General features: G+C 45.8%; 1 protein-coding gene across 3 annotated transcripts in view; it reads left to right on the top strand.

The window, feature by feature from the left end:
* LOC112227944 (CYFIP-related Rac1 interactor B) overlaps positions 1 to 21535 on the top strand; it is a 42794-nt gene extending 21259 nt beyond the window's left edge. For all 3 annotated transcript variants that reach the window (XM_024392974.2, XM_024392976.2, XM_024392975.2), the window contains 10 exons: positions 10106 to 10188; positions 10492 to 10613; positions 11744 to 11849; positions 15563 to 15702; positions 17982 to 18059; positions 19229 to 19345; positions 19476 to 19555; positions 19747 to 19873; positions 19985 to 20055; positions 20705 to 21535. In XM_024392974.2, the coding sequence (XP_024248742.1) occupies positions 10116 to 10188; positions 10492 to 10613; positions 11744 to 11849; positions 15563 to 15702; positions 17982 to 18059; positions 19229 to 19345; positions 19476 to 19555; positions 19747 to 19873; positions 19985 to 20055; positions 20705 to 20774 (984 nt within the window). In that variant the 5' untranslated portion in view covers positions 10106 to 10115 and the 3' untranslated portion in view covers positions 20775 to 21535. The remainder of the gene's footprint in view (positions 1 to 10105; positions 10189 to 10491; positions 10614 to 11743; positions 11850 to 15562; positions 15703 to 17981; positions 18060 to 19228; positions 19346 to 19475; positions 19556 to 19746; positions 19874 to 19984; positions 20056 to 20704) is intronic.
* The last annotated feature ends 231 nt before the right edge of the window (positions 21536 to 21766 follow it).

Below are 21766 nucleotides of genomic sequence, written 5' to 3'. Positions count from 1 at the left end.
GAAGTGTTGTGTTCATAAGTGGTCCAGTCACAGTCCTGACGTAAATTTGCTTGAAAATCTAAAGGTTTGAATATTGCTGTCCATCAATGACTCCCCACCAAATTTCCTGAGGTTGAGCAATTTTTGACAAAAACAATGGATACATGCTGCCCCAGGAGTTGTGCAAAGTTACTAGAATTTTATTTAAAATGATTCACAGCTGTATTGGCCCCCAAAGGTGCTTCGACCAAGTATTCACTTTGGGGTGTGAAGACTTATGGGTCGTTCCACGAAAGGGTCCCTTTTGATATTTTAAGTAGAAATTGTGCACAAATATTGCATTTTAAAAGCCTGTTACATTAAATGAAGTGCTCTTTTGGGCAATTCAATAAATCCTGATTTTTTTTTTTTTTATATGAATTAAAAACTCACTGAAGTGACAAAAGTCATTGACAAGTCACTTAACCCCAACATTTCTCGAAGGTTTTACCATCATTGTAAAGCCCTGGTTATGTTGCTTCGTCAGTCATTTCTGAAGATGTATTATTTACTTCATGTGATTTAGGGATTCATTTTAAGGAAACAAACAACAACCTGTCCCTCATTTTAAGGTTAACCTTACAGTGAAACTATACCTTTTGGAATTTTTTTCTTTTTCAAAAGAAACGTGGAACATCCAATAGTCAAATCATAGTGTAAAAGCAGGTGAGTTGGTTCTACTCTTTCACACAACAATCTTCCATCCCCCTGTCACAAGGGGATTTATGGCTGATTTTAAAATGTCATCAGCCATGTTACAGCCAACCCTGTTGCTGTTTTTGACTGTTATTAATGGGAACTTACTATAGTATTTTTTTATTTAACCTCTTGAGACGGGGGAATAATTTTTTTATTAAGTTGAATATGTGGTCTTTTATAACAGAATGTAAAAATGAGGTGAAATCAAGTTTTTTCTTTTACCAAGTTACACTTTCTATTTATTTATTCATTTAACCTTTATTTAACTAGGTAAGTCAGTTAAGAACAAATTCTTATTTACAATGACGGCCAAACCCGGGCGACACTGGGCCAATTGTGCGCCACCCTACGGGACTCCCAATCACGGCCGGTTGTGATGCAGCCTGGATTCGAACCAGCCTCAAGCTCTGAGATGCAGTGCCTTAGACCGCTGCGCCACTCGGGAGCCCACCTACTTGGTGCAACGACCCATATGCAATCAAGACATCTTCATTGAGCATCTCTCCCCCCCCCCAAAAAGAAATGATCGGTAGGGGGAAAAATGGAATGTAAGTCCCTTTTTTAGATCACATTTTAAGGCGGCAAAATGTGAAGACTGTGCAGGGGGTGTGTAGACTTTCACTAGCGACTGTATATGATGAGTTGTGCGTTTTGATTAGTTTGTACAAATGTCTTAATGAATATGTTTCTCCTGTGTAGTGTCGTAACTTTGCTTACTGCCTCCTCCATCCATGGTTTATTGACTTACTCTGTGTAGCCAAGTATTCTCTGACCAGTGGGACTCCTTGGCCTTTGGAACTGCGGTGTTTCACGAAATGGCAACTATTCATACAGTACAGAGAGACGCTCATGGATCGTGTGGATGAAGCCGATTTAGGCGACGTATTTCACTTAGAAAATTTCCTGAAGGCATTTTACCATGTCAAATATATCTATGGCTTTCTTTTCGGTGAACATCTGGGAGACTGCAACACACACACAGGCCCCACATCCCCATGAATAGGAAATGAGAGATGATTATCGGTCTGTGGTGGGTGATATGCAGAGTGGCTTGTTGTGTCAGCTAAAGTATCAGCTGACTGCTTGATTATTTGTGTTCCTGTAGGGTTGACATGCTCTTCACCTCAGCAGCCTCCGCTCCCCTGAGCATCACACCAGTTGTTTGCTCTTTCTCTTTGCTCTCTCTCTCTCTCTCTGGGCCCAGCCTTTCTCTGCATGCTCTCTCTCTCTCTCTCTCTCTCTCTCTCTCTCTCTCTCTCTCTCTCTTTGTCTCCTGTTTATCTTGCGTGCGTCTGTCTGTCCTATAAGGCAGGCCATAGGAATTATAGTATTACTGTCTCTAATTATGACAATTGCAAATGCACACTATGTGGACACCCCTTCAAATGAGTGGATTTGGCTATTTCAGCCACACCTGTTGCTGACTGGTGTTTAAAACTGTTAGTCAGGAGCTTCATGAAATGGCTTTCCATGGCCGAGCAGCCACACACAAGCCTAAAATCCCCATGCGGAATGCCAAGTGTCGGCTGGAATGGTGTAAAGCCCGCTGCCATTGGACTCTGGAGCAGTGGAAACGTGTTCTCTGGAATGACGAATCACGCTTCACCATCTAGCAGTCCGACAGACTAATCTAGAGTTGGTGGATGCCAGGAGGACACTACCTGCCACACTGCATAGTGCCAACTGTAAAGTTTGAAAGTCATGTTTCGAGCTAGACCCCTTAGTTCCAGTGAAGGGAAATTTTAACGCTACAGCATACAATTACATTCTAGACGATTCTGTGCTTCCAACTTTTTGGCAACAGTTTGTCGGAGGCCCTTTCCTGTCCATACAGAAATGGTTTGTCAAGGTCCGTGTGGAAGAACATGACTGGCTTGCACAGAGCCCTGCCCTCAACCCCATCGAACACCTTTGGGATGAATTGGAACACCGACTGCGAGCCAGGCTTAATCGCCCAATGTCAGTGCCCGACTTCACTATTGCTGTTGTGGCTGAATGGAAGCAAGTCCCTGCAGCAATGTTCCAACATCTAGTGGAAAGCCTTCCCAGAAGAATAGAGGCTGTTATAGCAGCAAAGGGGGGACCAATTCCATATTAATGCCAATGATTTTGAAATGAGATGTTCGATGAGCAGGTGTCCACATACGTTTGGTCATGTAGTGTATACATGTTACCCTGTAGATTCCGAAATAGACACCGGGTGGCGCTCTAAGCCAATTGTTTGACACTAGCCCATCTTTGCCCTTGATGCAGTGCAAGACAAGATGTTTGCTAATCTGAGGAGTTACTGCAGTGTTTGTGAGCTGAGGCGGTATCCCTATGTCAGAGGATGGGCTGCAGCAAGTAGCCCAGGTTGCACGACAGCATTTTAGAACCCTGACCTCTCCACGGCTTTTGAGATCCAACTCGGTTAGTGGAGCATGGCACTTACAATGCCAGGCTTGTTGGTTCAATTCCCGCCGGGGCCACCCATATGTATATATATAATATATATATATATATATATTTTTTTTTTAATGCGTGCACTACTGTGAGTCGCTTTGGATAAGTGTCTGCATAATGGCATATATTATTAATCCAACAGGTTATGCTAATGAATCCATAGTGGTTTTAGTAAAAAGTGACTTCACATCAATGTCAGGGTTGATGCGTTTGCAATTATGATTTTGGAATGTTTTGATTGGAGATCTGGTTAATTGGGGAAATTAAACCGTAGACCAAACATCTGGGGAAATAAAGAATGTGGTTAAATATCTCAGTGTCCTTCGTCTTTAGTTTTGCGGTGGTGCCTGAAGGATGTGTCGCTGAAGTTGGCATGTGTGTCCCTACCATCGTGGTTCAGAGTTTGGGAGTGGTCGCTCTCCCTCCGCAACGTCTTCTATGTACTGCTGTCCATCACCTCCAGAGGGCGCTCAATGCATTCTGAAAAATATAGACACGTCTGTACCGAGAATCATCATCTCCCCAAACCTCAGCATGCTCCATTGTGCCCCACCCTTAATCCTGTGAGGGTTCTTCTGAAAATACCAAAGCGCGTACCGATCCATGTTACTTACTCTGCTTTTCATCTAAAATGTCATACACTCTCTCTCCGAGATGCTGATGGGCCTACATTCTGCCGCCTATAGTGTGATTTGAAGGGTTCTGTGTGGCGTCCATAACTCCGACACAGTCAAAAGGTCATTTGTGTAATGATGGTTTGGGGCTGTTTGCAGTGACTGGGGCTGGAGTTGGAGAGCTGCCTGGAGGGGGGAGTTGTGACCTATGACATGCAGCCTGTGCCCCACTTCACCCCCACCCCTCACTAACTAACACCCCCACAGGCAGGAGTTGGAGGAGTCTTCAGGGTGGAGGGTTTGGGGCTGTGGGGAAGTGTTTCTCTCTGCCCCATTACACCCCATTTGTAGTCGTCTGCATGGAGGTCACCAGGTCAGCCCTTATCCACCGCACTGCAGTGATCCAGAGGTTGCTCTGTCGAATTTTGAATGAATGGTATAGCCGTTGCGTCTTGAAGAATAGGCCTGTAACTGTTTACCAAAAAAGTGCCGGGGTGACCTTTAGTAGTTGTTTTACCTGTTTTATTACATAAACATTTTATAATGGTTTATTACATGATATCAAGTTGAGTATAAAGTAGTCTACAGTTTTTAGATAATCCTTTGAGACAGTAGCCTAACACAAACAGTGTGCTTGATAAGGAAAAATGGATTGATGAAACTGATGAAAACGTGTTTGTTTCAAAAGCCGTGTGTGTGTGTGTGCGCGTGTGTGTAGCCTAGCCTACTGTAGTTGTTTCCATGGTTTCTGGCTTTGATCAGGTGCAGTCCATAGATGAGGGCTTAGCTGAAGCTCCTGGTTTCATCTCTCTCTCTCTCTCTGTGATTTCTGCTGCTTTGGTTGGTCTCTTTAGATTTCAAAGGTTTATTTTTATCTCCAAATGTGCATTAATTGTAGTTTGGTCTCAATCCATGTTGAATTGTAAAAGTAGTAGGCTACATTGTGATGCAAAGCAGGAGAAAAACATGACTGCAGTTATCCTCAATCAGCAAGGTGCTAGAGATGCAGTAGCATTGTTATGGTCGGCCTAATAATGCATGATGATACTGCAGACTGAGTGGCATTAGCTGTCAGTCATGATATTTATTGTGGTTGTTATGGTTTGGTCTCTGTATTTGACTGGTTTGAAGGTTTGTTTTTATTTTGCAAGTTGAATCTGTTTTGGTGCCCTTTTTTATGGTGTTTACTACAATATAGTACACGGAGGGGCGTGGCCACAGGGTTAATCAAGTTCAAACCATAAACAAACAAACTGCATGTCCCCTGCCCATGCCCCCCCCACCCCCACCACCACCATGTGCCACAGTAAGCTCCCTCCCAACAGAGTCAGCTGGGTGGGGTTGAGTCACTGGGGAGGGTAAGGGGTACAGTAGAGGGGTTGCAGGGGGAAATGCGTGCCAGCCCCATTTGGGAAGTTCTTCCCCCTTTTTTTTCTGCCTGTCCGATCGGGCCAGCATCAGCGAGCTCCGGCGGGTCTGGGCCTGGCTGACTGGGCTAATGCGATGTGGCGTGTCACCCGGAGAATCTAGGTCAAGTTTAAAGCTGCCTCTCTGCTCCCGCCACTGCAGCACTCTGACTGACGCTCCTCTAATTCTCCCCAAAATACACACCCACATGCACATCTTAGAACCACATATTATTGACACACATTATACATCCTTATCTAAATACGCATTTAAATCATTTCTATCAAATATGCACTTATATACATTTTTACGCTTCAAAAACACACAAAAACACACACACAAACCCTCTCCCCCCCCGAAGCCCCAGGCGAGCGCTCAGCCTCTCCACGGCATTGGCCACGTGATCCGGCGGGCTGTCTGAGTCTGTCTGGAGGGAGGGGAGGAGGGAGGGCGTTGTTTTTCCCCGCTGGCTGGGCATCACTGCCGTAGTAAGACTGGGTCGGCACGTGGATCCGCATGCTGCTGCAGAGAGAGAGAGCAGCATAGTAGTAGTGGAATGTCAGCACTCTCCTCCATTACCCTGCAGCCCTGAGCTGTTTTTCTAGGACACCACTGCAGACCCGGAGCCTCCAGCCCAGGATTGTTTTGCTGGGTTTCCACGGTTGGGGTGGTATGGTGTGTTTGTGTGTGTGACTCTGGGAGGATCATCATGGGGTCACCACGTTCAATGGGCGTGGCACTAAATATTGGGATCTTCTTCAGTACTGATGCAGCGGAGGTCTCATCACTCATGTTTTTGTTATTCCTCCACTATGTCTTTATCACAGTCCACTCACATTTTTACCTTGAAATAATCAAAACAATTTAGAATGTATTGCGTGCAGGAATATTGTCAGTATGAGTGTTTTGTGAATGATTCGTAAATTGACACTTCTTTTTTATTTCACAACATGACAGCAATGTGGAAAATTACAAGTCACAATTTGCTTAGTGAAATTTTTCAGTTATTTCTGTGAGCGGGATGGTGCTGGGTGCTGGAAAAAATTCCTTCACTGCCTGTTCACCAGATCCCTTCGCTCCCCTCCCTAATCCTCTATTTTTGTGGCATTACCTCATCTGTATTAATATATTCATGTGCGTTCATGTTCAGGTCTTACTACTGTACCATCTCCTCTCCCAGAGCTTGTGTCTGATTGGCTACCCACTTGTTTTCAATGGTACCAGCTTTTTGGGATTCCATGGATACAGCGCATGGTTGGGCAGAGCGGCTCAGCCAATAGGAGAGTGTCGTTGAGCTGGCAGTTGTGAAGCAGTGCCCCATGGCCCTAGACGAGCCCCCCCTTCCTCTCTGCGAGCACGCGATCGCCCAGTGGGGGGTCCAAAACAAAAACAACCCCGCCCTGTCCTCTGTCCACGGGGTCGGGGCTCCCGCTAACACATCAGAACCTCCACTACCAGGGGATGGGGCACACAACCACCCCCCTCCTGTCTCTTCTCTTGCATTCCTCTACTCCAAACACTTCCAATGCTCCACTCCTCTTCACGCACCCATTATTTAAAGCAATTGATCATTACCACCAACCATTTACCATTTATCACTGGCATATTATAATTTCAACTGTACCAGTAAGTGTTTGAGATACACATGCATATATATATATATGTGTGTGTGTGTGTGTGTGTGTGTGTGTGTGTGTGTGTTGTGCTTGTGCTTTTTTTTTACCATTAATAGGTTTAGCTTTTCATTTGGTTTGAATGCGAACCTGGGGTCTGTAATTCAACGTTCATTTCTGCTGGCGTGGAGAGAAGAAAAACTGCCCTCATTTCAACTCCAACTTTTTCTGTGAACTGGAGGATCCTCTCTTGCACTTTGAAATGTGAAGCCGAAGCCACCGCAAATCCCCAGTCCTTAAAATGACCTCATTGCAGACTGAGCGAGGGAGCTGTGGGCCTTTGGTGCTGGCAGTGTTTGCCCTGGCAGTGTTGCCCGTGTTTAGCTCGCTGTGCCTGATGGTGGCACCACGACCACGCCTCCTCCTGCTCAGCTCAGTCACTCTGCCTCTCTGAAAGGGGGCAGTAGAGGACTAAGGGAAAGGCATAGGTAGCCAGGGCAAGCTCACTCACACTGCATGTAGGCTAGAGTAAGCCTATTCATTCAAAAGCAAGTTGAGGTGACTGCACCCCTCCCCTCCATCTGAGGATAACCAGCGGGGTGATTCCTCCCTTCTCTTCCTCTCATCGGACTGTCCACTATGTGGCTACCACAGGTACCAGGTAGTAGGAAGGCAGCCAGTGAGTTTCCAATGAGGGGCCAGTGTGTAGCAACACCACTCAGGTCTTGTTAGTGGAGAGTGTTAGGACGGGGCCGGGCATGGCAGGAGGCAGGTGGTGCAGTGGGTCACATGGAAACAGGGTCAGCAGGGAGAGGGAGAGATTATTTATGATAGTGGCAGGGAGTACTAGTGTAGACACGGGTAGAGTCAATGGGTCCTGGATGCCTCCTTCAAATGATTTAAACCAACGTCTGGAAAAGGGCTTTAAAAGGAACATTGTATTTATTCATCATTACTAATTCAACCACAAGAAGGGAATATTTTGTTTATTGTTACTAGCCTGTAGCTTTAACTTGCCTCTAGACATCACTTTGTCACTTAGCTTGCTTTCTGCACTCACTCATTCACAATCCCTCGTTTGCAATGACTTTCGACTTGCAACTGAGTCTCACTCGGAGTTTGTTTTAACCTGCCACCGGTAATCAGACTATTCACCCTGTCACCAAGGTTACGTCTCTCAGCCATCTTCAGCCTGTCACAAAGGTGTCGCCTGGCTGTCACCGGTCTACCTCACTCTGTCACAACCTAGCCAGCAGCAGCACTTGAATGTCCAAGACAAAATGAGCCCTCCCTCTACCCCTGATCCAATGCAATTTCCTAGGAGTCTTGACCTTTTGTCTCTCGGCACGGTACAAACCGACCAGGTCTCTGTGCTTTCTACGTAGAGAGATGCACTCCGGCAAGGTGTTGTCTTGACAGGATGTCACTCCTGATGGCATAACACACAGCTCCAGACGGGGAGACATTATGACCTACATCCCGCTGGCTGCCTGGCGTTTGGCTGCCTGGCGTTTGGCTGCCTGGTGTTTGGCTGGCTGTCTCTGCCTACGGCGGAAGAGGAGGTACAGGTGCAACACTGCCTGTAGCATAACCAAGTCATGTAGACTGTAGGAGCGATCATAGACCAGAGGCATAATGCTGTACGACCACTCATAGGCCTGTATTCACATAGCGTCTTAGAGTAAGAGTGCTGACCTCGGATCAGTTTTGCCTTTTGAATAATATAGTGAATAAGCTACTACTTAGCTACCAGCCTGATCCCAGATCAGCCCTGCTACTCTGAGACGCTTTGTGAATACGGGCAACAGACTACAGTCATAGTAGGAGCACTCGTAAACTACAGTCAAAATACTGTAGCAGCAATCAGACTTCGACAGAGTCTGGGCAGCGTGACTGCCCCAGGTTGTCTGATTCTGCAGAACTGTACATGTTTGTGCTCCCTATTTTCCATATTTATACTGTTTCCTCAACATGGCTTTCTAGGGAATGACTCAGTGCTGTGACCGACAGTTTAAATTGTACCTCAGGATTGGAAAGTGTTGTACAGTAGCGCATACAATGTCTAGTCCTGTACCATTCACTGTCCTCGGTATGAGTCATGGGCTAGGAATGAACTTTGACGACACGCTTTGGAATAAGCTCAAACGAATGTGTTCAGCCCTGTCAGTATTAAGAACATTTGTGTGTGTGTGTCTCTCTCTCTCTGCCTGCCTGTCTGTGTGCACATACACAACACGGGAGCCTCTCACCCACAGTGCCGACAGCAGGGGTTCCTTCTCCCACTGTTCCAACTAGATAAGAACTGTACAGCAGTGGTTTCCCTTGGCTCGGTTTGGGGTTGGTTTCACTGTGTTTTCCAGGTACTGGGTGAATCTGTGGCCTTCGTATTGACAGCAGAGAGAGGCTGGGGAAGGATAGGGGGCTTAGTTCTCACACTACTCCTTCTGAGGTGAGATTATCTCCCCTCCCCACACGCCCCTCTGCCCTCCTTTTCCAGGAATCGACTGCCTCGCTTCTGGGAAATCTGACTGGTTGGAAACAACTAGAGATTACAATTCAGTGTTTTTGAAGCAGTGCTTTTTTTTTTTAGAGGTTGGAATGTGTTCGTCTGTTTCCGTTTCCTTGCCAACCCTGTGTGGAATTGTTTTACCAAATTGCCATTTTTTGGCTAATGGTAACATAGAGCTGGCAAGATCGCTGAAACAGACTCAGGCTAGGAAAATGTTCACCATGGGGGTTCATGTAGGATTCACAAACAGTGCAAAGTCCTGAATGTCTCACTTTTGTAGTGGGAATCAGATCATGATAAGACATCCAGGCCATTTTCCTATTGTAGAGATGGTCGGGATTTAAACTCTGAACCCTGTTAGGTTAACATCTGAATTTGTGCATGTACAGGGTGTGTGGCCCTCCCTCCCTAAGGAACATAGAAGCTAATTTAACAGACTAGTTTGCATATAACGGCTGTTAGCAATCGCTAGATGTAAATGCTTATCAGGAGGGAATTGAGGGAAGCGGAGACGTCACACTCGGTTGGACTTCTTCTCCAAGGCAGAGCGATTCCCCTATTTCGGATACTATTTTAGGAGGGGGGGGGTGGGCTTTTTGGGGACATCTGGTGGGCCAAGGCTCGGCACAGGAAAACCACACAGGATCTCGGAGGGCCCATCTGGGGTTCAGGGGCCACTGGAGCAGAGAGGAGGAACAGGAGGGGGCACCAGGGTTGTGTGCCCCCCTCAATACCACCACACTTAGCTACCAACACAATGAAGTTGAATCTTATTGTTGTGTTTTCTCTATTTGTCTCCGCAGGCATCGTAACATGGGGAACCTGCTAAAAGTTCTGACTTGCACAGATCTGGAACAAGAGCCCAATTTTTTCCTCGATTTTGAAAGTGAGTTTCATTACCATCTCGCTCTTCACACTTGAGCTTCCAATCGTACCTGTTTTAGCCGTGGCCCTTCTTACCCCCTCATCTGTCTCTGTTCTGCCCAGAGGCTATAGAACCTCATCTATTTCCCATTTGCATCACCAGCTATTCTCTTAGCTATGGTGTGGCCACTGGGGGGGGTGTCTGGATTGGAATAACAATCAGAATAGAGATGTAGGTCTGCAGACTAGTGCATCTTCACCTCTATTTGTAGACTCCCTCCCAGATGTAGAAAAACCCACTTGACTGCCTTCCTGTGTCCACTAGATGCTCAGCCCACGGATGCAGAACGAGAGGTGTGGGAGCAGGTGGACCTGGTGCTGAAGGACGCTCGGGGAGTCCTGGACGAACTGCAAGCGTACAAGGGAGCGGGTCAGGAGATTAGAGAGGTACAAGACTTTGGGAGAAGGGCCTGTTTCCTCAAAATATCTCAGATTAGCAGAGTGCTGATCTAGGATCAGCCCCCCCTCCTTGTCCAAGTAATCTTATTCATTATGTTCTAAAAACAGAACCTAGATCAGCACTCCTACTCTTTATGAATACGGGCCCACGTCAGGAGATCAAAGATACAAGATCCAAAATAACTCTTAAACATTCATTATAAACTGGGTGGTTTTAGCCCTGAATCCTGATTGGCTGAAAGCCCTGGTATATCATATACCACGGGTATGACATAACATGTATTTTCCCTGCTCTAATTATATTGGTAGCCAGTTTATAATAGCAATAAGGCACCTCAGGGTTTGGTATATGGCCGATATACCATGGCTAAGGGCTGTATCAAATCAAATGTATTTATATAGCCCTTCGTACATCAGCTGATATCTCAAAGTGCTGTACAGAAACCCAGCCTAAAACCCCAAACAGCAAGCAATGCAGGTGTAGAAGCACGGTGGCTAGGAAGAACTCCCTAGAAAGGCCAAAACCTAGGAAGAAACCTAGAGAGGAACCAGGCTATGTGGGGTGGCCAGTCCTCTTCTGGCTGTGCCGGGTGGAGATTATAACAGAACATGGCCAAGATGTTCAAATGTTCATAAATGACCAGCATGGTCGAATAATAATAAGGCAGAACAGTTGAAACTGGAGCAGCAGCACAGTCAGGTGGAAGTTGAAACTGGAGCAGCAGCATGGCCAGGTGGACTGGGGACAGCAAGGAGTCATCATGTCAGGTAGTCCTGGGGCATGGTCCTAGGGCTCAGGTCAGTTGAAACTGGAACAGCAGCATGGCCAGGTGGACTGGGGACAGCAAGGAGTCATCATGTCAGGTAGTCCTGGGGCATGGTCCTAGGGCTCAGGTCCTCCGAGAGAGAGAAAGAAAGAGAGAATTAGAGAACGCACACTATCCAGGTACTCCGCGTTGCGTCATGCATAAGAACAGCCCTAATCCATGGTATAATGGCCATATACCACACCCCCTCGGGCCTTATTGCTTAATTATAGACCAGTGGCTTGATCAGGCTCCAGAAGGTGATTAAACTCTTCAGACTTGATAAAACATCTCGTCTTTTCTATCTGCCAGGCGATCCAGAACCCCAGCGACGAGGCGTTACAGGAGGCGGCATGGGCGGCCGTGGTCCACCTGGTGGGGAAACTCAAGAAGTTCTACCAGTTCTCCCAGAGATTAGGTATGTCCGAGGCCTAATTTTATGATCAGTTTAGCCTATTTAAGACCACAGTGAATAAAGATGACATGGACAGCTGACATGGACCTGATCCTTGATACAGCGCTCCTACTCTGAGACCAGTGATACGGCCCCTGTCCTGTGCTTCAGGTTACATATGTAGCCCTACAATACCACACCCACACCTGACTGAGATTAGTAATGTGCGTCCTTCAGAGCTTTGGTACGCAATGTCGTAATTGCAAAAAGGTCAGATAAACGCCTGTGCCAGAGGTTGACTAGCTTCCAGCTTCTCTAGAGATTGCATGTAAGAGACACACCCCTCTCGTGACCTTCGCCGTCTGCGTGCTCGACCACATCGGCGATATCGACTGCCGAGCTGCAGGAAATGAACACGCATTGCTCCACGCACACACAAACAAATATGCAGCGCAAACCCCCATAGCTTTGCATTCATTAACATGATGCTTGCTTGCGCTGCACTCCGACTAGACCTGATACTCCCCTCCTCCCAGAGGTGAAGACTCCTCATTATCATGGAGAGAGAGAGAGAGAGCGAAGAGGGGGGGATGCTAGCCTACTGCTGCCTGCCTGTGACCCCGCCCCCCTCCTTTCGCCGACCTTAACCCCTTTATCTATTGGAGGCCGGCTGAGACTGCAGTCTCTGGGGTCACGTTAGCTTTCAAGGTCTGCATTATCAAAATGCAGACCCTCCAAAAAAAAAAAAACTGTTTTTAATAGATTTCACCTGCTTTCTAATTAAACAAACCGACATTTAAATACATGGCTCTACTCAAGTGTTCTAGAATGAAGGAAAATACACGTCAGTTCAAGAGGGTGCTATGTGAAAACAACGGTTTTCTTTACCCTATGTTATTATAACCAAATACAAGAATCATTCATCTGAATAGTTTTATAGACAAATATGCTTGTACTCGACAGAGTTGATGAAATACGAAGGCCATACTGTAGGTGTATTGGAAAAATGACACGTTCACAACATGCTTCTGATTGAATTAATTCTGAGTAAGATTTATTTTATTTTATTATTTAATGTTCTCCATTGTAACCAAACTGAACAAATAATCGAACTCCGGTTCGGACTTTAGCAAACAAACTAGTCTGAAATTGGCCGCAGAAACATTCTCTACATGAAATGAGACCACTTAGCCTTATCTTACCACCTCATCTCCCTCCCTCTGTTGCTCTCTATGGTAAAAATGGTGCTGCCCTAGAAAAGTACAAATGTCAGGACACCCGACTTTTAAAAAATTGTAATTGTCGTTAGGCAGTGATCACCGAGAGAAACTATGCGGTAGAATTTCTTCATCAGAATTGAGTTTGCGAGCTGAGCGGGCATTGTGAACACTTAAGCAAATCTTGAATGAGAGTTCCCACCACACACACACCCTCCCCGCAGGCAGGCAGAGAGTGTGGTTTGGAGGATGAATGAGACATTTTGGATAATCGCAGCGAGTCTATTTAATATAGCAAGTTGGAACTTGAAATTGAATTAATTGGTCAAATATACCTGCATTTTCAGAATGCAGCAAAAATAGACAAATGTGAAAGATTCTGGTGTGTGTTATGTAATGAAGTAGGTCATCTCTCCGCTCCACTGCTCTGACTCTGGGGGCCACCTTCTCCGCCGACTGACTCCCCTACAGACAGACAGAGAGGATGACTGCTGGCTGAGAGATGACTTTATCAGACGTCTCTGTGTTATTACTCAATTATCTGGGGGTGTATTTCCCAACATGACATTACCTTTGAAACAACCTTTCACAATATCATAACTGTCACTCATCATTCCTGCCTAATCTTTTTTAGTAGCGCATCACATTTATTCCTCATTTTAAATGTGATGCTTCCACCAATGGACGTCTTCAGGACAGGAGCCCGTTGACCGCAGGGTTGGAGTAAATACCCGCCGCCCTCTGATCCTCCCACCCATTTCCTCTCCCAAAGCGAACCAAGCTCCGCTGCAGCGCCCGCCTAGTCTATGTGCCCGCATTCCACTCGCCTGCTCTGCCGTGACCTAATGGGATCAGACGTCCTTCCCCTCCTCCCCCTCCAGCAGTGCTAGTGCCTCGATTCCGATACTAGGCCTAAACCCATCTCAACTTCTGTTTTGACTGGGGTGGGGAGTGCAATCACCAAGGCCATTTTTAAAATCAGCCCCCTCCTCCTGGCTGCTGCAGCAGAAGCAATACACTGGCCGAAGCAGATGGGGATCATCACAGAATAGCCAACGTGCTCAATTTACTGGACTGCTCTGACTGCACTGCCAGCTTGCATTCCGCCCCTGAAAAACCCTCCCTCTGCGGATCACTGTCTCTGTGTTAAGTGAGCATTGTGGCCAAAGGTCCCCATTTGTTTTCGTCCTGGGTTATGGCGGTGTGCGTATCTGTGTCTACCTTGTGCTGTACTGAAAGTGGTGAGAAAGGAGTTGAGAGTAAATAGATGCTCAGCGTAATGGTTGTGTGCGTCTATGCGGAAGTTAGCGTTATTGTGCAACCAGATTAGTGTGTGTGGTTTGGTTTTTCAGGGTTATGTCATTATTGTAAATCTAGTCATCTTAGTGAGTCTAGACTGAGTTCTTCTTCAGTCTCTGACTGCAACCACATTTTCCCTCATGGACGGTTTTGTCATTGTTTATTCATGGTGAACATCTTAGTGCTTCCGTTGGCTATCTTGAGACATGGAAAATGCAGGCAAATCATTTGTGTATCGATTGCGCTGGGTCGTTGGGAAATGCACAGTTTGCCTGGATACGAGTGGAGATTTAAATAAACTTGTATTTGTCACATGCTTCCTAAACAACAGGTGTGGACTCACAGTGAAATGCTTAGTTATGGGCCCTTCCCACCAGTACAGAGAGAAAGATAATAGATACACAATGAGTAATGATAACTTGGCTGCCAGTACGGAGTCTATGTGCAGGGGTACGAGGTCATTGAGGTAGATATGGACATATAGTTAGGAATAAAGTGACTAGGCAACAGGCTGAATAATAAACACCAGCAGCAGCATTTGTGATGAGTCAAAAAAGGTTCGTGTCAACAGGGTCAATGCAGATAGTCAATGCCGCTTGCTTCATTGTACAGCGTGTATGTTACTACAGAACTGTGTGGTTGTGGTTTACCCAAATAAAGCCACGTGATGTCTTTTTGTTTACCTACTGTCTGAAACAATGGCGGTAAGCCTGGATGAAGAGCCCCCCCTCTCTCATTACAATGAGATAATTAGGCTCATGTCTCATCTCTATCGGATTAGGAGATCTTCCCATCCCCCACCCTCACCCCTAGAGACAGCTCTTCCCTAGACATCTCTCCCCTCCTCAACCCCACATTGTGCCCAGGGCCCTATGCCAATCACCACTCAATCGCATGTCCCTGTTTTGTGCAGCTACCCCCCCCAATCCGGGCAATTGTATTTGGCACACATTTGTGTCATAATGTACATGCCGATTGTTATGTTTATTAGGCAGATATTTACCTTTCATCATTCAATCCACCATTGTACATTTTCTCCCTCTCTCCTCATCTGACACCCTCTCCTTGCCCCTGTCTAACAGGGGCAGGAAGTTTTAGTTGGCATACATTTTGATATCATGATGTTCTTCATGGTTGTTATGTTTATTAGGCAGGTATTTAAACTAATCGTACACGACACACAACCGTCTCTAACCCCCTCTCCTCGTCCGTGCGCTACAGAGGCGGCGCTGCACAGCCTGCTGGGACCCCTGACCAGTGAGACTTATGACGACCCCACTCAGCACCTGGAGCGTGAGCAGGCACTGGCCAAGCAGTTCGCCGAGATCCTACACTTCACACTGCGCTTCGACGAGCTCAAAGTACGTCCCATCACATCCCTGGGCCTCCATTTTTACTCAATTTTGCCCAGAGTCCCCAGCATTCTCATTTAATTCATTGCTTGTTGTTGACCTAAGCTATAGCTGTTGTTGACCTAAGCTATAGCTGTTGTTGACCTAAGCTATAGCTGTTGTTGGTTGTACATGGTTCACCTATTCCTTTTTGGTAGCAAGCTAGCTAGCGCTGCCATTAGCATAACACAGTGTTAATACCCTGTTAATTAGGCGTTAGTGCTGTACAGGATTAAGCCTCAGCCCCTGAACATATAATAAGTATTTAATTGGTGCGTTAGGATCGTTTCCTGGGAGTGCTGTAATTCTATAGTCTTCTACACTGCTGGAATGAATGAATGAACAGTGATGTTGTGGATAGGGATGACTAATAGGATAGTGTAGTTGGCTGGGGCTCTTTGGTAGCATCCCAAATGGCACCCTATGCAGTGCACTATGCAGTGCACACACCCTTTTGACTAGGGTCCATAGGGCTCTGGTCAAAAGTAGTGCACTACTGTATGTAGGGAATGGGGTTCCATTTGGGAAGCACCCCTTATTTGGGCACCAGTCTTCAACACATAGAAACATGGTTTATAGTTGATCCCAGGGGGGGAAAAACCCACAGATTGCTTGTTTGTCTGAGTCGCAGATGATACTACAATACAACTCGCAAGGCCTCTTTAGGCACCCTGTTTCCACACACACTCCTCAAACCAGCATCCTGACACCCCCAGGCAGTCCGCCGAGACGCCCCAATTAGCCAGCCCCCCTGCCCAGTCTCCCCATACCCTGCATAGGGTCTAAAAGCGTGAAGGTAGGGGGGTGCAAGGTGCCATGCCAGGCACCATTCATCAATCTTTCACTCCCCTTACCCCGACCACAGGCACTGACCTAGTTCGAACACTCACCCACCCGCCTACCCGCCTGCCTCCTTTTTTCCCTTCTTTTTTTAAAGCCACTCGTTGGTGAAATGGAGCTGTCTGGCCCTGGCACTAGCCACTAGCACTGACCGTCTAGCTGTAGCTAAGTGGACATAGACTTGGTACCAGTCCATTATGGTGGAATTACCGTACTGCTCGTGCCGGCCAGGCGTTAAGACACTGCAGGGCTAATAATGTGCTGCTAGGGGTAATTAGGGAGGCGTCTTCCTGCATTGGATGAGCAGGAGGTTGATGTGCCGGACAGGGCCTACTGATTGACCAGTGGCTTATTGGAGGTCAGCTATGCTCAAGGCAAGGTTTAATGATCCTCTTTGTGGAAGGAAGGCAGCAGGGCAGAAGGCGGCAAACTTTTTGGCTCGAGGGCCACCTTGGGATTTCTAAATTCAACGGAGGGATGCACAGGTTTTTGGGGGCCGATTTTTGTTTGTCAAAATCTATTTGAGGGCCAGAAAAAGGGCACTTTTCAAGAAAATACGTACCCCTACTTTCTCAAATAAAAAATGGAATCAAATCCGCTAAAGTTATTTGTCACGCTTCTTAAACAACAGGTGTAGACTAACAGTGAAATGCTGACTCACGGGTCCTTTTCCAACAATGCAGAGATGAGAAAAAATATGACATTAAAATAGAAATAGTGACACAAGGAATAAATACACAGTGAATAACTAACGAGTAGTAAGAACATGGCTATATATCTAGTTTTATCTACTGTATACTCTATTTAGTTTTAGATGTTCAAGAGTGGCATGAAGTGTTTTGTTGTTGTTTTTTTGTTGTTTTTTACTCATAAAAATAAGCCATAAATAAGCCAATAACCCATTTTTACTTCATTTGTACATGTTTTTTTTACTCAAACCTCCCACAGGCTGAAATCTGAGCCGTAGTTTGCCCACCCCTGCTTTAACCTGTACTGTCTATCCAGCCTCTCGTCCTCAGTGTTGTTGATGCTTCTGTCACGATGCCAAACACACTGAGCCACTGCTAAAGGGAGCTAACGAGGACTTCATTCATTGACAAGTGAAAATAAATGCATTCTACTTTAAAGGAATGGTGAGGAAGTATCCAGTGGTAGAAAATCCGCTTCAGTAAATACATGGACCATTTTAATCCTATCAATGTCCTTTTCGTTCCGTCTCCGCCCCCAGCTATGTATCTGCCTCGTTTGCTAAAACATCCTGTCATGACGATGGTGCATTTGATCAGGAGAGCTGAATGTCTGCTGCCGCAGGCCGTGTGTTCTACCTTCGGACACACAGGCAGGCGCGCGCGCACACACACATGCGCCAAGCCCTGTTTGTAATGTTCACGTTAATCCTTGTGTTGCAGATGACTAACCCTGCCATCCAGAATGACTTCAGCTATTACAGGAGAACGTTGAGCCGCATGCGGATCAACAATACACCGGTGAGCTGACGTCTATAAACTATGGGGCTGATGGGCTCCAGTTTGGTGGTCTACAGACCCTCTGGGATACACTGGTGTTAAGGGACCCCCCGCCCCCCAGACAGACCCTGTGCCCTACTCCTCTTCCCTTCCTCTTCATCAAGCTCAGCAGGAGGCCAAGTGTTCGTCCTGCTCTACAGGGGGCCATTAACATTACAGGCTATATAGGGGCATTAAGAGCTGTATGATAACTATTTCATCATTAGCTCTCGCACTTAGTTTGTCATAAATACATTTAAAGGCAGTACAAGTTAAGTGTGTTATCTCTAACACCCCCCCACCACCAGTAATTTTATGGGAAAAGGGACATGTATTGGAGAACCTCAGGGCTCAGTATCATGTTTCCTGATATTTGAAACGATTTGGAATGCAGTATTGTTCAGATGAGAATATTCTTGCGATTTAGTATGACAGGTGTCCAAAGGACAATCCAGACTCCTTTCTCCACCCAGCCGTGCTTCAAAAAGACTGACGGTATACCTTTTTCAGTGACACCAGAGAAAAGTCTGAATTTTTCAATAGCTCTTTTAGTGTATAAAATGAACAGAATTCACTCTTGTTCTTGAGACCCACGTCTGTGTCTGGCCTGCAGCAGCTTTATTCCCTGTACGACAAATGCCATTACGCAAATGGCCCTCGGACGGTCCGACTGTTAAGACCTGTCACTGTTAGAGCCCGTCTCCAATGGCACCATTTTCCCTTGATGGGGCACTACCCATAGGGCTTTGGTCCAAAGTAGTGCACTATGTAGGGAATATGATGCTATTTGGGACGCAACCCCACCTCTAGCTAGCCACTGAAAATTCCCTCCAGCTCAGCAGTACAAAGGAGCATTACTTTGCACTCAGCATTCAGGCACTGACTACTGGAATCACTGAGACATTTTATACAAAGACACGAGACGTATCTGTTCTGGCGGAAAATACATTTGTTCTTATTCAAACGTGATCATTTTTTTATGTGACACGTCTTGACGTTCTGGGGGATTATTCATTCCGCATTAGAAAATAAAGACCGTCTTTAAGGCAGGAAAAGCATCTCCTTGCCATTACTGAACATTTTTCTCGACCAGCAACTTCTGGCTCAATAATGTCCACGGTAAACGGTGACTTTTTGTTTTGTTTTTTCAGGCAGAGGGGGAGAATGAAGTCAACAACGAGATGGCCAACCGGATATCTCTGTTCTACGCCGACGCCACGCCTATGTTGAAGACATTAAGCGACAGCACGACAAAGTTTGTCTCAGAGGTGACGGGCTTCACAGCTTCCTTACCTGGCAACCTTGACATTTGACACTTTTCTCATTAGTAATCAAAGTGACCAATACAACAATGCCGTTTACAGAAGAAAAAAACATCCCCTCTTTCTGTTTGCTCAGAATAAGAACTTACCCATCGAGAACACGACGGACTGCCTAAGCACAATGGCGAGCGTGTGCAAAGTCATGTTGGAAACGCCGTAAGTGATCCCTGTCCTCACTAAATCAAGATCATGTCATAAACTGCAGATGATCTGGGCCCATATTCTTAAAGCGTCTCAGAGTAGGAGTGCTGATCTGGGATCAGTTTAGCCTTTTAGATCATAAGGAATATAGTTATATGGGCAGGGCGGACCTGATCTATATCAGCAATCTGTGTCTGTGTTTCCAGGGAGTACCGAAGTCGCTTCACCAGTGAGGAGACGGTCTCATTCTGCCTGCGCGTCATGGTGGGCGTCATCATCCTGTACGACTACGTGCATCCTGTCGGAGCCTTCTCCAAGTCCTCCAAAATCGATGTGAGTGCAGGGAGGAGCTATGTTCCTGCATGCTCCCAGTCCCAGAGGATTGGACACCCGTGCGCACACACACACACTGATTCATCTTACATGGTGTTTTCTGCTTCCTAGATGAAAGGGTGCATCAAGGTCCTCCGAGATCAACCGCCCAACAGCGTAGAAGGCCTTTTAAACGCTCTCAGGTAAGGCCCAGTAATTCTGTAGCATCGACAACTCTTTTCGTTAACAGAAGACGTTTGACTGGATATCATTGCAACCTTTTTCCTCTCACACTTTAACAGACGGCCGCATGCTTTCTGTGAAATAAAATACAGCCATATTTGTCCACTTTTCCTTCATTATTATTTAGTCGGGATTCAAATCGATATGTGTTTTGAGTTAAATGTCGCATCCCACAGTTTCTTAGATTTATAGAAGATCAGAGAGGATTACGTTTCTTTGAGCCCTGGCCCCCTACTCTTTTCTCAAATCTAAGTGGCTGACATGGCCATTTCCGTGGCAACCGCACTCACATCTGCATATCACACCATCAAGGCCTTCGGGCATACTCAGTCACTCTCCTCCAGTCGTGTGAGGTCACTCCAAGGCCTCCAGCCCTCTTTTCTCTCTCTCGCTCTCTTTCTGTTTGTATGGGATTGCACCTCCGTCTATGAGGGGAGAACGCCAGACTAGGAAATCAAATATCAGAGCTAATAACTGTCGACAAGGCTTTCTCACACTCTTGACACCCTTTCCGGCAGAGCAGTCGTGTTACGTTCACAGATCCCCGAACTGATCCCTCTGTCTCTTCATCCGTCTTGTCTGGTCTGTCGATTCATCTGTCCCTTGCAGGTACACAACCAAGCATTTGAATGATGAATCGACCAACAAGACCATCAAGAGCATGCTGCAGCAGCAGTAGGACTGAAACTCTGGTACAACCACTCGCCTCACACCCGGTTCAGGAGACATCGACTCTCTCTCTCTCTCTCTCTCTCTCTCTCTCTCTCTCTCTCTCACCAACGACGTCGGTGCACAGAATGTTTTATTTTCTTCTTGTTTTCTTTTCTTTTAAATGGAGTAAGAGCTGCATCTCCACCCCCTTTTTATAACGCAAAATGCTACTGCCATTATGTACGTCTTTTCTGTGCCAAAAAGATGTTGCTGAGATTTAAATGTTTTCCATAAAGGCCATACAACAAGATGGCAGCTATGGAAGCATTGTGGGTTCAGTTTTTTTTTAATAGTTTTTGTTTCCCTGTGTAAGGGATGGGAGTGCTTTGACTTGAAAATTTAAAAAAGAGATATATAGAGAAATATATTATTTTTGTTTGATTTATTATTTAATATTACATCTTCTGCATGACGAAATTACGTCTTTTTCTTCTATTTAAAAAAAACAAACGTATGGTTCAAGTTTAATTTGTCCGCTTAATTGTATGTTTTAATGTTTTGTTCTCTGAATGGTACTCGGCGGAATTGAGATTATTGAAAAGATAGTACTGTTAATGTTATCTTTTTTTTTAATAGGTTTTGATTTGTTGTATGTCATTTTTCATAGTTGTATTTTTTATTTTAACATTTCAAACTGTGATGTGTGCAAATCAATTTAAAATTGGGAGTCTGTACTGTTGCTAACAGTATGTTGCCGCTGGAAAAAATAAACAGAGAACTTGTTTTCTACAAATGACTCTCTCTACTTGCCTCTGCAACTCTTCTAGAAAACACCATGTAGTCAAACTTAGGTAGAGTGAGAACTTTTCAACAATCAATTTCTAGTTTAGATTGGTAATTAACTCCATTACAGGAGGTTTGACTCACCAAACAGACTTGCTAAAAAGAAACGAATAACATTCATTTGTGAGTCAGTATGGAGTTTCCATTTTAATGGAACTGCAATGAACAACTAAGACA

The sequence above is a fragment of the Oncorhynchus tshawytscha genome, linkage group LG29, assembly GCF_018296145.1.
Source record: "Oncorhynchus tshawytscha isolate Ot180627B linkage group LG29, Otsh_v2.0, whole genome shotgun sequence".
NCBI lineage: Eukaryota > Metazoa > Chordata > Actinopteri > Salmoniformes > Salmonidae > Oncorhynchus > Oncorhynchus tshawytscha.
This window is presented reverse-complemented; position numbering and strand designations above follow the sequence as displayed.